At 66.7% G+C, this 14,083-nt stretch overlaps 1 protein-coding gene across 4 annotated transcripts; it reads right to left on the bottom strand.

The window, feature by feature from the left end:
- Positions 1 to 3,443: 3,443 nt before the first annotated feature.
- CFAP410 (cilia and flagella associated protein 410) lies at positions 3,444 to 12,516 on the bottom strand. Of its 4 annotated transcripts, XM_080828723.1 has the most exons (7): positions 12,354 to 12,510; positions 10,832 to 10,850; positions 9,590 to 9,636; positions 6,997 to 7,226; positions 6,681 to 6,852; positions 5,767 to 5,857; positions 3,444 to 3,920 (listed from the first exon to the last, which is right to left on the bottom strand). In XM_080828723.1, exons 1-7 carry the CDS (start codon positions 12,428 to 12,430, stop codon positions 3,789 to 3,791), a joined length of 768 nt encoding a protein of 255 aa, XP_080684849.1. In that variant the 5' UTR covers positions 12,431 to 12,510; the 3' UTR covers positions 3,444 to 3,788. The 4 variants fall into 4 exon arrangements, with proteins under 4 accessions (XP_080684849.1, XP_080684850.1, XP_080684851.1 ...); XM_080828724.1 differs by lacking the exon at positions 10,832 to 10,850 and having other exon boundaries at positions 12,340 to 12,516; XM_080828725.1 differs by lacking the exon at positions 10,832 to 10,850.
- Positions 12,517 to 14,083: the final 1,567 nt, after the last annotated feature.

Raw genomic sequence — 14,083 nt, 5'->3', positions numbered from 1 at the left:
TGGGCCTCTGAACACGACTCGGGGAGGCTCTGGACAGACGCTGGAGGCTTCTCTGTCCCACCGTATGGACGCCGTGTGGAGTCTGCTCTGGGGCTGGTGGCCCAAAGACACGGCCAAGGCCTTGACGAGTCCACCTGTGAACTCAAGACACGCACAATGTGGAAGGGAGGGTGCCCACGGTGGGTCCCTGCTGTGCAGAGATTGGGGGTGGGGTAGCTGGGGCAGGCAGGCGGCTGGCTTGGCCAGGAGGGGGCTGCTGGCTGCCGGTGCTCCCTGATTAGACCAGGCCCACCCAGGCGAATCTCCCTTCTGACTCACTGAGGCAGCTGGTTAGGGACTTTGAGTGACATCTGTGAACATCCGTGAAGCTCCTTCACTTCGGCCATATGTGCAGAGTATCCATCATGTTCACAGCCCCCCCCACTTGGTGGAGGTCATATGGGGTCTGGGACCTTGGGGCCACCCGAGAAGCCCACAGACCACAAGCCCCGCCCTCACATGCAGAAAAGCATGGGCTGAGCTGGGGGTGTGAGGCCAGAGTCAGGCCTCGGGACTGTGGCTGGGGAAGGGGTGCTGGAGGCCCCGGGAATGTGGTGAGCTAGGTAGCAGGCATCGCCCACCTGTTGCCTGAGACTGGGGCAGGGTCCTGGGAGAGGCTGGGGGGGGGGGCGTCTGCTGCAGGGTGGGGCACGGGGGAGGTGTCTACACAGTCTGGAGCACAGAGCTAGCACTCTACCTGCCTCATGAGGTAGCCCCACCCCCCAGCCCCCCCAGCCCCTGTTCAGCCCCTCGGGGTTGAGGCTGGCCTGCACGCCCCGGAACCCCAGAGCCAGCTCTCCGCCCAGATGGCTGTCCCCACAGTGTAGGGCGGCCCTGGAGGGCAGCTCCCCTGAAGCCACTGTCCCTTGTGTGGAGGAGGCTGTGTCCCCAGGGCAAGCTGGCTGCCGGAGGCTCCGGGACGCAGGTGGCCACAGTGCGTCGTCCCGTCCCTTCATCCCTGCAGGTCCTGCCGCTCTGTGCAGACTGTCTCAGGCCCTGGGGACACGGGTGTTACCGTGAGCAGGGAACGAAGCCCATGAGTAAATCTCAGCGGGGTTCCCAGACCCTGAGAAGCGTCCGCTGAAGCAGGAGGCCTCGTGGCGGCGGCTTGCACACTTCTTGACAATTCTGCCGTGGGCAGGGCTTGGGGGAGCGCTGGAGGCAGCTGGGAAATCGCCAGGGGCTCCTGCACACAGGGGTGCTCGTGCTCACCGCGCGACCTCAGGAGAACATCTCCCCAGGGCCTGCGTGTGGGGCGGGGGCGCGCCGCAGCAGGCATCGGGGCGCTGTCCCAGCCCCCCAGCAAGGCCCCCCGCCCGGCACGTTCGGTCCGCGGGCAGAGCGCGGACGCTCACCACGGGGCCCCCCGCTGCTGGGCACGGGGGCAGCTGTCCTGGTTTTCCTACCTGATGTCCTGAAGGCAGGGATGAGGTGGACGCATTCCCAGGTATCTCCCACCCCGGCCCCACCCCCACACCTCCCGCCAGCCCCTGCAGAGGGGAGGGCGCAGGTGGGGCTCTCCGGGTGAGGGCCGTGGCCATCAGCCTCCCAAGTGTGGCACCGTGATGGGCAGCTCGGACCTTTACGCACAAGCAGCATTTTCTCCTCGCGTGAGACCAGACAGCCCTGCGGGACTCAAACGGCTCAATTCCCGGGAGACGTCTAAGATCCGGCTACGGGATGTGGGGGCACAGCACCCAGCAAGCGTGGATCCCATGTGCCCACGCTGGTCACAGCCTGGCCGAACGCACACTAGGAATGCAGGGGTGCGGGCGTCGCAGGCCAGCAAACCAGCTCCATCGCGGGATGTGGATGCCCAGCTCTGCCCGCACTCCGCAAGCCCACTGTGGGTGTCCACTCCCAGCAGGGCCAGCGCTCCCTTGGCTGGACAGAACTCCCCAGATGTGTGCTGGCAGCCCACCAGGAGAGCCCGGGCAGCCCCCAGGCCCTGGCGGGTCCCCCCAGAGCTCCGGGCCCCCAGGGCAGCCTTGGAGCCCATGTGTCTTCGCGGAGAACATCGGCAGCAAAGATCCCCGGGTTCTTCTCGAATTTCCCCAACTGACCTGACTCCAGAACCAACAAGGGGGACCCGTGAGCATTTCTCAGTCCCTGCCGGGGGGATGGAGGCCTCCCGGGAGCACAACCACCGGAGCACCATCGGTGTCCTCCCTCCACACGGGGCAGCCCCGGGCTCGGGAACAAGGTGAGCAAGTGCCCCGCCATCTGGGGGACCCCTGCCCCCACCTGGTCCTCCTGCACAGCACCCCTAGCCAGCAAGATCAAAGGGCACCTCAAAGGGCGTCTTCCCCCGAACTCAGACCTCCCCAGCCGCCCTGGGGGAGCAGAGGACCAGCCCCGCGGCCAATCCAAGGTCCCCACCTGGGGCGCACCAGATGGCGTGGGCGGGAGGTTGGTGTGAGCCTGGCCAGGTGCGGGGTGAAGGGAGGCTGTCCTCAATTTAACACAAACACCCCTGACTTCCTCCGAGACAACGCTTTATTGAGAGTCCGACCACCGTCCGCACGTACAGCGGAGGGCACACGCATGTCCCTGCAGCCACCTCCCCAGACCCCCCGCGGCGATGCCTTGCTTGCGCCGCTCAGCTCCTGGAGAACCAGACGCCCTGGAGAGAAACGCCCCGCCCGGCACCCAGCGCCCAGCGGCAGCCCTGGGCCCCGGGCAGTTTGAAACCCATTGGCCTGAGGGCAGCCTTCCCTTTATGGGAGCGGCGTCTCCCGGGCATAGTCGCCCCATCGGGATTCTTGCACATGGCGCACCGGTCACCCTCTGCTCGCACAGCGAAGGACACATTACAGAGATCTGGGTCCCCCCAACCGGAGTGGGGGTGGAGGGCACCCCTGCTCCCGTCCCGGCCGCGGCAGCACCCGTAAGGCTGGCTACCAGCTCAGAAAGCCGCTGCCCAGCCCGGGGAGGCATCCTCAGCTGCTGGGGGTGGGTGGGGGGGACTAGGAAGGGGCCCGCCCCTGGCCTGCAGCACGACCACTTAGGGCCTGTGCCTCAGAGCAAGGCCTGCGGCTCTCCCCACGGTGTCCTCCCCACCAGCTGCCCCTCCCACGGCTGCACCCGGATCCGGCCCGTCCCGCACAAACCTCTGCACCCTGCGGGTTCTTAAGAAGGCAGAGAAAAAGGGAAGGTGAGTTCTCCAGCCCTCCCCCAGGCTGCCGGTCACACGCAATGCCTCGGGGGCGGCTGGTGGTGGTGTGGGTCTGCTGACGTGAGGCCACTCTAAGGACGGTACCATTCTGGAAGCTGGCTGCAGTGGACAGAGCCTATCCCTCAACTGGGTCAGAGAACCAACAAGGGAAACGTGTGTGAACGATGGCTCTCACCTTCAAAACAATGTCAAGGTCATGTCTGTCCCCTAGGAAATGCCTGCTTCCGAATCAGACTTTGGTAAGATATTTATTAGGGACAGTGGGGGCCCTGCCCGCCTCAGGAAGAGACAAGTCCAGGGGGCCCCCCCGTGCAGGCTGGTGTGCACTGGGCCCCGCGCAGGGAGGGCACCCAGCACAGTGCCCGACGCCCTGCCTGCTCTCGCTGGGGCACCATCCGCACCAAGGGCTTGGCTCCCCCAGGCAGGCCAGAGCCTCCTGGGACACAGCCCACATGCTGGGACTCAGCCGGGGTCCCGTGGAGGCCGTGGCTGTGGCAGGGACCCCACATCTCCCAGGCGCTTGGGCACGGGGTCGTGGGAGGAAGGCTTGGCAGCTCGGGCTCCCGGCTGACCGTCACTCCACGTCCTCCTGCAGCTCCAGCTTGTGCAGGGCCTGGAGCCGGCCGACCACGGTCTGCCGCACGGCCTCCAGCCCCTCGGCATCCAGCTCCCGCAGCAGCAGCAGGACGGCGCTCAGCACGTTGTTCTGGGGGCACAGAGTCACCGGCTGAGGGCCCCACCCTAACATGGACACCGCGGGCAAGTGGCCTTCCAGGCAACCCGGACAGACACGGACAGAGACTCAGGTGGACAGAGCCTGTAGGGACTGCCCAGAGAGATTAAGCCACTGGCCCTCGGCCACACAGTAGGAAACAGTGCTCGGGAGCGTGTGATCACACACACACACACACACACACGCTCGTGTGTGTCGTGTGTGCATGTGGTTTCTATCTGCACCTGAGCGAGGAGGATTTTGCACACGGGGGCTACTCGAGCTGGCTCGTCCTTCGAGGAGAGCTGACTGAGCCGGAGCGTATGGCAGCAACGTGATGTCGGCTCAGAGGGTCACAGTGGGGCTCAGCACCAGAGCCCCCGCCCGCCCCACGGTGCTAACCCCTGGCCTCAGCAACCCTCGAGGGTCCCGTTCCCTCCGCACCCCTACTCTGGTGCGGCCTCCCTGGCCACCTGCAACCTCCCACTCAGGCTTGCAGGACCTCCCGTGGGAGGACCGAGCCACACTCCCTGTTGGGAGTAGAGCCACAGCCTTCCCTTCTGTCCCCAGAAGCGGCTCTGTCTGCTCCAGGGGATTCCATGATTTTCTGGACCAGTGATTCAATCCCGAGGCTACCCCTCTCCAAACCCCCGGATGCCCTGCAGACACCTGCACGTGGGGAGGCCGGTCCTTTGGGCCTTGCCTTGTCGGCAGAGGCTGACCGGCCCCGGGGGCTGTCGGGGGGCTCCTCCCTGAAGGTGCTGGGGAGCATGCGCACGGACCTTGCGGAGGACGGTGACCTGTGCAGGGTTGGGCCTCAGGCCCAGCGACAGCCGCCTACACTGGCCTGCAGCCCATAGTCACTTTTGTCAGTGGCTCTGGGGGATGCTTTTCCCGGAGGGCGGGCTGGCCCCTCCCAAGGACAGGGCCTCTGTCCATCCCCCTCTGCACCGCCCACAAGCTTTTTAAGTTCCTTGAGGGGGTGCTGGCAGCCCCCAGCCCCGCCCGTGGAGCCCTTCCCATGTGTGTGCGCGCCGGTCCCACAGCTCCGGTCAGACCCTGCCGCCGGGAGCCGGGAGCAGACCCTGCAGGTCACGGGCCTCCCCCAGGCCCCGGCTCTGCTCAGGCAGCCCTCCTCCCACGTGACAGAGGCAACGGCCCCACTGGGCCACGCTAACGGTGGTGACCCCGTCCTGCCGGCCATACTCAGGATGTGAGCCCCGCAGGCTGACGAGGCCAGTCCTGCTGGCTGCGGGTCCATAGGGAAGCTGCCCTTTCCATCCCATCAGGACACACGTGAGAAGACACGGCCCCTCTCCTCTTGGGTGTGCGCCTGGATCAGACGGCCAGCCCGGTGACCAGGAAGGGAACAAGCCCCTGGACGGGCCAGAATAACAAGGAGGCAGATGCTTGGAAAGGTCCAGCATGTTGGACGGAGCTGCCCACACAACCCACTCCTTGAACCTGTTACACCTTACGGACCATCGGGAGCCATGATGCGACAGAAGCCGCCCTGCCGGGACACGGAGGCCACCCTGCGAGCAGCACCCCTGCAGCGTCAGCGGCTGCTCGAGCCGCCTTCCCACCCCCAGGCCAGACGCAGGGCGGACCCGGGTCCCGTGTGCGGCACGGAGCGGCCCGTAGGCTGCTTCGGGGATCCCCGCTCGCTCCGGGGCTGCTCCTTCTCTACTGGCCGGGACACCCCCTCTGGTCTGGCTCAGAGCCAGCTTCTCAAACCTGGGTCCCTGGGTGTCTACAGCCTGTCCAGCCCCACCCTCCACATGCCGGGCGGCGGGAGTGGCAGCCGCCTCCAGCCTGGGCTGTCCCGGGTCACACTCACCCTGTTCTTGGGACTGCTCGGGCCGTCCCTCTGCGAGAAGGAAGGAAACCGCTCCCGGGAAGGCAGCTTCAGGCCCAGCTGGCTCTGGACGCTGCAGGTAGGAGGGGGAGCACAGGGCGCGTGAGGCCTGACCTGCTCGGGGCCCCATTTCCAACCCCGGAGCCGCCGATCACAGTGAGGAAGGCGACCCGCCGCTTGGTGACGCTGCTTCTGGAGGGACGGAGCACGGCACGGGCAGGGGCAGGAAGGATTGATGGGCAAGCACGTATCTCTCTGGCCCCCCGGCGGGCCCCCTCGCTGCACCTGGGCTCCCCCAGCGTGGGGGACACTGAACACAAACGGGAACGCAGAGCCGTGGGCAGCACCCGGACGGCTTCCCACACTGGGGGCCAACAGAATGGCTGGCTTGGCTGCCAAGTGGCCACAGCCGGACCACCTCACTGGGCTTGGCTATTTCCACCACGTTGCCCGTGCTTCGTGGCTGCTCAGAAATGCCCGTGACAGTCTGCAGCCTGTCCCCAGAGACTGCTTCAGCCACATCGGCAGTGCTGCGGTCAGAGGTCCCCTCCTTGGGGCCGCATTGCCCTCCCCCCACCAGCAGCTCGGCTGGCCACAGTCACAGCCTCGTGGCCTGCCCTCGGGAGGCTGCAGGGCTGGGCCCAGGAGTGCCCTCAGGCCCGCCGGCCCATGCCACTTGCCCCAGCTCCAGGCCACTCCAGCTGTGGGCGTGGTTCCACACCCACACACGCCTGGGCCCGGAGCTTCCCGGACACACAGCTGGAAGCAGGCTGGGGGTCACTGAGAGCCGCAGACGGCAGAACCGCGCCGGGCAGCTCCTTCCCTCCTTCCCAGAAGGGCCCACTGAGTCCCCAGGAGGACCCTCGGGGCAGGCCCGCGGCCCCCGCCAGGCTCACCTCGTCTCCTCCTCGCCACAGCTCAATGTGTCCTGCCGGGTCTCAGCGCTGGTGTCCATGGCACTCAGGGCGTAGGACAACTCAGAGCCACCATTCCCTGTGCCCTCGATGCCAGGAGCCGTGACCTCCTCTCCCTCCAGCAGTGCACGGGACAGCTCCTCCTCGGTGACGGCTTCAGAGCAGGGGCGGGGAGCAACGGCATCAGAGCGGACTGGCCCCCACAGGAGACACCCCCCGCCAGGAGAGCACCGGGAGGGGCAGCTGCCCATCTGCAGGGGTCAGGGCTGTGCGGGGCGCCGCCGGGGTGGACACATACGCTGGTTGTCCAGCTTCTGCAGGTGCGGCAGGTTGCGCAGAACGGTCATGCGGTAGAGGTGCGGGTCGGGGCCGCAGCACGGGTTCTCCGCCAGCCAGAGCACGCGCAGGCGCGGCAGGCCCTTCAGGTAGAAGAGCTCGGCCAGGCTGGGGATGCGGTTCTTCCGCAGGTAGAGCTCGCTCAGCTGCCGGCACTGGCTCACGGGCTCCAGGGTGGAGACGCTGTTGACGCTGCACGGGGACAGCATGGGGACAGTAGGGGGTCAGCACGGTGAGCACCCCGCTTGCGGAGGGCGGCCCCCCTGCACCCATCTCGGGTCCACGGCAAACACCAGAAAAGGCCCCCGTGGGGTCAGGCCCATCCACCCTCTCCGTGGAAGGAGGTCAACACTGGACCCTGTGAGTCAAGTTCACCAAAGGCCTCGGGCGCAAGGACGGAAAGTCGCTCAGGCTGGAAACAGGAGGAGCAGGGAGCCACGCCCTGGCCTCTGGCTTGGTGCAGCCTTGGGGGGGGGGGCGTGCAGCTGGGAGGTCGGAGGTCTCACTGTCCCTCACAGGACAGGGAACAGGCCACCAAAGAACGTCTCTGTGCCCTTAAGTGGGCAGTGGCCGGAAAGCCCCACAGCAACACAGCAAGCGCACGCGAGCTCAGCCTTCCGCAGAACTGAACACCCGACCTCCCAAATCCCGTGCTGCAGGAAGAAACAGAGTAGGTGGGTTTACGTTTTGTCCCTCAGACTTGTGAACACACCACAGACAGAAAATCGTCAGGCCTCTAGGCAGAGAGCCTACAGGCTCACGGGGACACAAGCAGAAAGTTTCCCACCTCTGCAAAGCCAGACGGACCGCAAAGGCCTGCTCAGCGGGCGGGCAGGCAGCCAGGACCGAAGCCCAGTGAGAGCACTGTGCAGGCCAGGCCAGTACCCCCCCCCCCCCCCCACCGCACAGTCCTGGGGACGCTGCGGCTCCCTGCACAGCTGGGGGGGCACGAGTGGGGCTACTCAGAGCGACCCTGCCCAAAGGGCCAGACTGATCTAGGACATCCTCTACTGGAGGCTGCACTGGTGGGGACAGCACCGCAGCGGAGGCCCCGGTTACTGATGGAGCTGTTGGTGTGGAGGCCTGTGCTCAGCACGGGGGAGCTGCAGCGACAGCCCATAGGCAGCAGACGCCACCGCGCCCAGAGCAGGGCGAGGCTCCGCCGTCTCCCAGTCTGAGAAGCTGTCCGAGGCCCGGGCTGGGGTGGGCCGTGAAGATCCGAGCCACACCCACCTGCTGTCCTCCTGCAGGAGCACCGGGGCTAGCTGTGGCTCCACGGTGTTGTGTCCCCCCCAAACTCGCATGCTGAAACCTAAGCCCCAGGGTGACAGGGTTCGGAGGGGACGGGGTCAGGGCGCCCTCAGGAAAGAGCTCCCCTGAGCTCCCTCACTCCTCCCCCACACAGGGACTCAGGGAGAAGGGGGCCTCCCCAGACACTGAAAACGCCAACACCTTCACCTTGGATTCACAGCTCCAGAGGCACGAGACACGCTGCCCACTGTCCGCAAGCCGCCCGGTCTACGGGATTCTTACAGCAGCCAGGACAGATGGCCGGCCTGCGCAAGGCTCTGAGACCAAAGGGAAGTGACCGCACCCCAGGAAAGGACTTGGCGCCCTGTGTTCACACTGCGATTCACACTCGGGTTCCAACGCAGCTGGCCACGCAGGCACTGGGCACCTGAGCTCAGTCCACTACCCTGGGCCTCCTGTCCTTTCTCTGGGCTGTGAGCACGACAGATCCTACAGCTCAGGGAGGCCCAGCGACTTGCCCCAAAGCCCCCCAGGCAGGGCAGAGGCGGGCGGAAGCTGCGCCCACTTTCAGGAATGAAAGGCGATCCACTGACTCATCAGGGACGCTCCCGAGCTCCACTCTCAGCCACACTGGTACTGAGAACTCCACGACACAGACAGCGGCCCGGCACGCTCGCCAAGCTCTGTTTCCTCTGTTTCCCCGCCTGCACTCGCTCCTCGCTGCCCCCACACGGGCAGGTGCCGGTAACATGTCCATATTACAGAGCAGGAAACCGAGGCCCAGAGATCTGAGCCTTGCCCAAGGGGGAGAGCCAGCAACCGGCAAGCAGTGGCGACTCCCAGGCCCCCTCCCCCAACCCTCCAAACTGCCCGGCTGCCAGAAATGCCAACGGCTGCGTTTGGCTCCTGCACGGTTTCCCTCGTCTGTTAAGATGCCAGTGCCCCCGGGAGAGATGGCTACAGTCATGACAGCGCGTGTGACACAGAGACTCTGGCGAGCTCCTCGCCACGCCAGAAACGGGGCAGAACGAGTGGGAGCTCTGGGGGCAGACACTGCGGCCTCGACAGCGGCTGCTCATCGGGTGGGTGTGTTCCCATGATCGCGGCAGGGGCGGGCAGGGACACAGCTGGAGGGGGACGGCCAGGCAGAGCTGGGAGGGGCCCTGTGCGTCTGGGCTGCCCTGCCCACAGAGGCGGCCCTCCCAGACACGCTCCCGTTGGGACTTCTCCGGTTATCTCAGGCTTCTGAAGGTTTTCGTCTTCCTTCAAGCCCGGGGACTCAGAGCACAGCAGCGTTTAGGTACCTGAGTGTGATCACTTCCAGGCTGGGCATCTCCCGGCAGATGGAGACCTAGGAAGGAAAGGAAGCTGGTGGCGCACAAACCGCCGGGCACTGGCGGACACGGCCACACGCAGCCCCACCGCCACCGCCGAGGCGGAGCTGGTACAGCACACAGAGAGCCCGCGGGCTCTGCATCACACTCAGTACTCCGCACTGTCCTCGGGACCCCTCAGCCCGCCGGAGAAACACGCAGTCTCTCTCTCACCACCACCAAACGCGGCCAGGATTCCTACTCTTCGATGGCCTCAGAAGACATCAGATAAGGGGACCTCTGCGGTCCCTACGCTGGACAGAGAACCTTTGTCTCACAGTCCCTGAGGCACAAGGAGAGGGCTTGGCCATCAGACTTGGGCCAAAAGGGAGACAGGATTGCAGCTGGATCTCGTACCATCTAATACTGTCAGTTCAGGGGAAGAGAGCAACAAGGTGCTCGGCTGGGTCCACAACGGGTCCCTAACCTCTGAGGCCGAAGGGCGGGGTAGTCCCCAGATGTCTCTGCACCTGCCACGCGCCAGGCACCGAGTCAGACAGGGCCCTTGACCTCAACAGGCTCGCAGTCTGCTCAGAACACTTCACGTGTGCAGTGGAGTGGTTTTCTGCTACGTTGGTATTTTTGTTTTTTCAGGGTAGTTTTTGGCTGCTTGAACATGCTGCGTTTCAGTTACAGCATGAGCTGGAATCAGCTCTCCTGGATAGCCCCGCGTCGGCGGCATTTTCGACTCTGTTTTCAAGGAAAGGCACGGTTCAAGGGACAAAGGTAAGGAAAAAAGACAAGACAGGCATGTGGTCCCTGTGTGAGTCGGGACTTTCAGTCCAGGAGACAGAGAAAGGGGAAGAAATCTGTTCACAGACCCACAGCTCCGCTCAGGGTGCTGCTCCCTGACCCCCACCCTGCGCCCCACTCCCCTGTCACGGCCTGGGGGCCAGAACACAACACTGGATCCCAGCGGGAGCGGGAGCTGAAGGGAACGACTGCTCCCTCCTCCGTGAGACCTGGGACACGAAGGAACTTCAGAATAAAGCCGGGCACTGGGCATAGCTTTTTTCTTAGTCGTTCCATGCTACGCAAACTGCTATGTGGACAGAGTAGCAGGTTAGGGGCTGAACGGAACGCGTGCAGTTCTGTAAATCCCGCGGTCCTCCTGGGGGGCAGGATACAACTTTTGGGACCAGAGAGCACCGGAGAGGTCGCCATAATACTTACGTCTGTGAGGCGGCTGCCCCTAGAGAAAGAAAAGACATGTGTACTTTAATTTTATTAAAGCTGAGTAAAATAGTATTTGAAACACAAATTCCAAAAATGAACGACGAATGTCCACAGGCTAAAACTCCACAATGTCGGTGACAAAGTCCGGGACGGCCTGTCCAGACGAGCGGCAAAGGGGTCAAACCTTGGGAGAGGGCCGTTTGCGACACAAGTCTCTCTGCCCCATGCTTGAGGGCTGCCTCTCCGACTAAGGAGCAGGAGAGCCGCCGCACTTGGAGGACAGAGGTCCGCTCACTCGGCAGGCGGCGGCAAGGCCGCACAATGTCCCTCACTGATGAAGTAAACAAGCGAGCCCTTGTGAGGCCGAGTGCAGAGGCTGAGCGGGCAGCTCATGAACACAGACGCCGGCGCGCCTGAATCAGGGCCCTTGTCTCTGCTGCTCAGACAACGCCCGGCCACCTCTTGGAAAACAAAGAGGGGCGTTATTGGGAACAAGTGACAAGGCCGCCACGGATGGAGATCACTGCAGTCAATCTGTCGACACTTCCTCGGAGGAAGGCCGGGCTCTGGGCTAAGCTCCCCACGTCCCCCTCCACTGCCCCACATACAGGGGCGCGTGGAGCCTTGCCTTGAGTCCCCGGTGAACACCTGTAGATCTTTCAGGAGTTCCTGAAGTGCGTCTGTCCTTCCCTGGCCCAGCCAGACCTGGCCAGCCCAGCCTGGGGCCCGCACTGACCCCAGACCTGGCCAGCCCAGCCTGGAGCCTGCACTGACCCCAGACCTGGCCAGCCCAGCCTGGAGCCTGCACTGACCCCAGACCTGGCCAGCCCAGCCTGGAGCCCGCACTGACCCCCAGACCTGGCCAGCCCAGCCTGGAGCCCGCACTGATCCCAGACCTGGCCAGCCCAGCCTGGAGCCCACAGTGACCCCAGACCTGGCCAGCCCAGCCTGGAGCCCACACTGACCCCCAGACCTGGCCATCCCAGCCTGGAGCCCACACTGACCCCCAGACCTGGCCTGCCCAGCCTGGAGCCCTCACTGACCCCAGCTCCTGCATCCCGTCCGGCCCCTCCCAGACACCGAGGCACCGGGGACTAAGGACTCGGTTGCCGGGTGTCGCCACCTTCCCCGCGAGGGAGCGGCTCACCCCTGCATCCCCCACCAGCAGTGGACCCGGCTCCTGTGCGGGGATGTCAGAAAATGGCCTCCCGAAGGCACCGTGGGCCCCACTGGCGCTGTCCGAAGGCCGGCGAGGAGCCTTCGGGCGATCCCAGCCGCCCCGGGCAGGCAGAGCACGTCCGCCGCCACAGCCCGGGGGGTGCAAGCTCCGGGACGACCCCGGCCGCGGCCCGGGTTGGGCAGCACCTCCCGCAGGCGGAGCGGCCCGGCACCCGCGTCCTCCCACGCCGACCGCCCTGCGGCTCCTCGCAGGCCCGTCCCGCCCGCGGCCCGGAGCCCAGCCGCGGGTCCGGGGCGGCGGGCAGGACGCGCGGGGCCGCCCCGGCCTCTGGGCCCTCACCAGCAGTTGAGCTTCCGCACGCTGTGCAGCTCCGAGGCCTTGGCGCGGGACAGGACCATCTTCCGAGTCAGCTTCATGGCCGAGCGCCCGGGGACCCACACCCCGTCCCGGCCGGGCCCGACCCAGCCCGCTAACCCGGACCGTCTCCGCTCCACGGCGGCCCGTCTCCAGGGGGCGGGGTCCGCGTCGTCAGGGGCGGGGCCCGCGAGCCCATTGGTCACTCCGTGAGGGGGCGGAGCGGCGCGAGCGCAGTGAGGCCCCCGAAGCTTGGCTCGGAACGTTGGCTCCGCCCCGCCCCGCCCCTCGGGCCGGGCGCCCGGTGCTGCGCATGTGCGGCGGGGAGTGCGGGCGTCTGACGCGCTTCTGCCGCGCCGCGCGGGGACCGTGTTCCTGACCGAGCCCCAGCCCCGGGCCCGCGAGCCCCAAGCCCTCCGGCCCCGAGCTCCGGGCCCCCCGAGCTCCCGAGCCCTTGAGGACCCCGCCCCCAGCCGGAGCCCCCAAGCCCGGAGGACCGCGGGGACACTTCCCGACCCCGCGTCGCCGTCGGACCCGGCGGCCGGGGGCAGCCCCGGGGCCGCGGCTTCCTGCTCCCCGCGGGCGTGTAGGGACGCGGCTCGCAGGGACTAGGCCGTTCGGAAACCGGCTGACCGGGCCGCGCCGGCGCACGTGACCGCCGAGTGCCCTCCGGTCGGGGCCCCGCGCCCCGCGTCCGGCGACGCGCTCGGCCGGCCAGTCGGGTCCGGCCCCCCTGGCCCGCGGCGAGCCGGGCCCCTGCGGCACGTCTCCGCTGTCCGTCCGCGGGCCCCGCCTCTGCCCCTGGGGCCCGCGGCCCGGAGCAGAGCCCGCCTCACTGTCCTCGCTGTCCCGAGGACGTTTGCTCGGCCGCAGTGACGCGGGCGGGGGCGGGGGCGGCCTGCACGAAGGCCCCGCGGCCCGACGAGACAGCAGAACCCACGGCCGGTCTCCCGCCCGCCGGCCCCGGCGCTGGTGGCGCAGAGACGACGTGGGGTCCGGCCAGGCGGGGCTTCCCGCGGCCGCTCAGCAGCCGCTGCGGCCCCGGGGTGTCCTTGTGCGGGCCTGGCCAGCCCTGGTGGGTCCGATTCCTGCCCTGCGCTCCCACCGAGGCGAGCGAGGTGCCCCACGGTGGGGCGGGAGTCCCCCCGGGCCCCAGGAGAAGAAGACACAAGCAGTGACACGCTCTCAAGCGGACACGGGCCTTACGAGCTGTCCCGGGCACCGTCCAGGTCTCAGGGCAGCCGGGAGCTTGTCTCATGCAGGAGTCCTACAGCCCCATAGAGCCCGGTCCAGAGTGCGGGAGTCCTACAGCCCCAGAGAGCCCCGGGCCAGAGACCAGGGGTCCTACAGCCCCAGAGAGCCCCGGGCCAGAGACCAGGGGTCCTACAGCCCCAGAGAGCCCCGGGCCAGAGACCAGGGGTCCTACAGCCCCAGAGAGCCCCCGGCCAGAGACCAGGGGTCCTACAGCCCCAGAGAGCCCCCGGCCAGAGACCAGGGGTCCTACAGCCCCAGAGAGCCCCCGGCCAGAGAGCCTGCCGAGCGGGGGTGGTGGAGTGGCCAGCAGGCAGAAGCGAGCGTCTGCAGAAAGTGGTTCTGGGGGACTGAGCAGGCTTGTGACAGGGTATTGTAGGTGGCGGCAGTGGGCCGGGGGCCGACGGGACGGGGCTTGGGAGTTGCCGGCCCTGCTGGCCCCCACCTGGCTGAGACGGCCCCTC

Source organism: Martes martes (genome assembly GCF_963455335.1).
Source record: "Martes martes genome assembly, chromosome: 1".
Classification (NCBI taxonomy): domain Eukaryota; kingdom Metazoa; phylum Chordata; class Mammalia; order Carnivora; family Mustelidae; genus Martes; species Martes martes.
The sequence above is the reverse complement of the archived record's forward strand: the minus strand, read 5'-3'. Positions and strand labels throughout refer to the sequence as shown.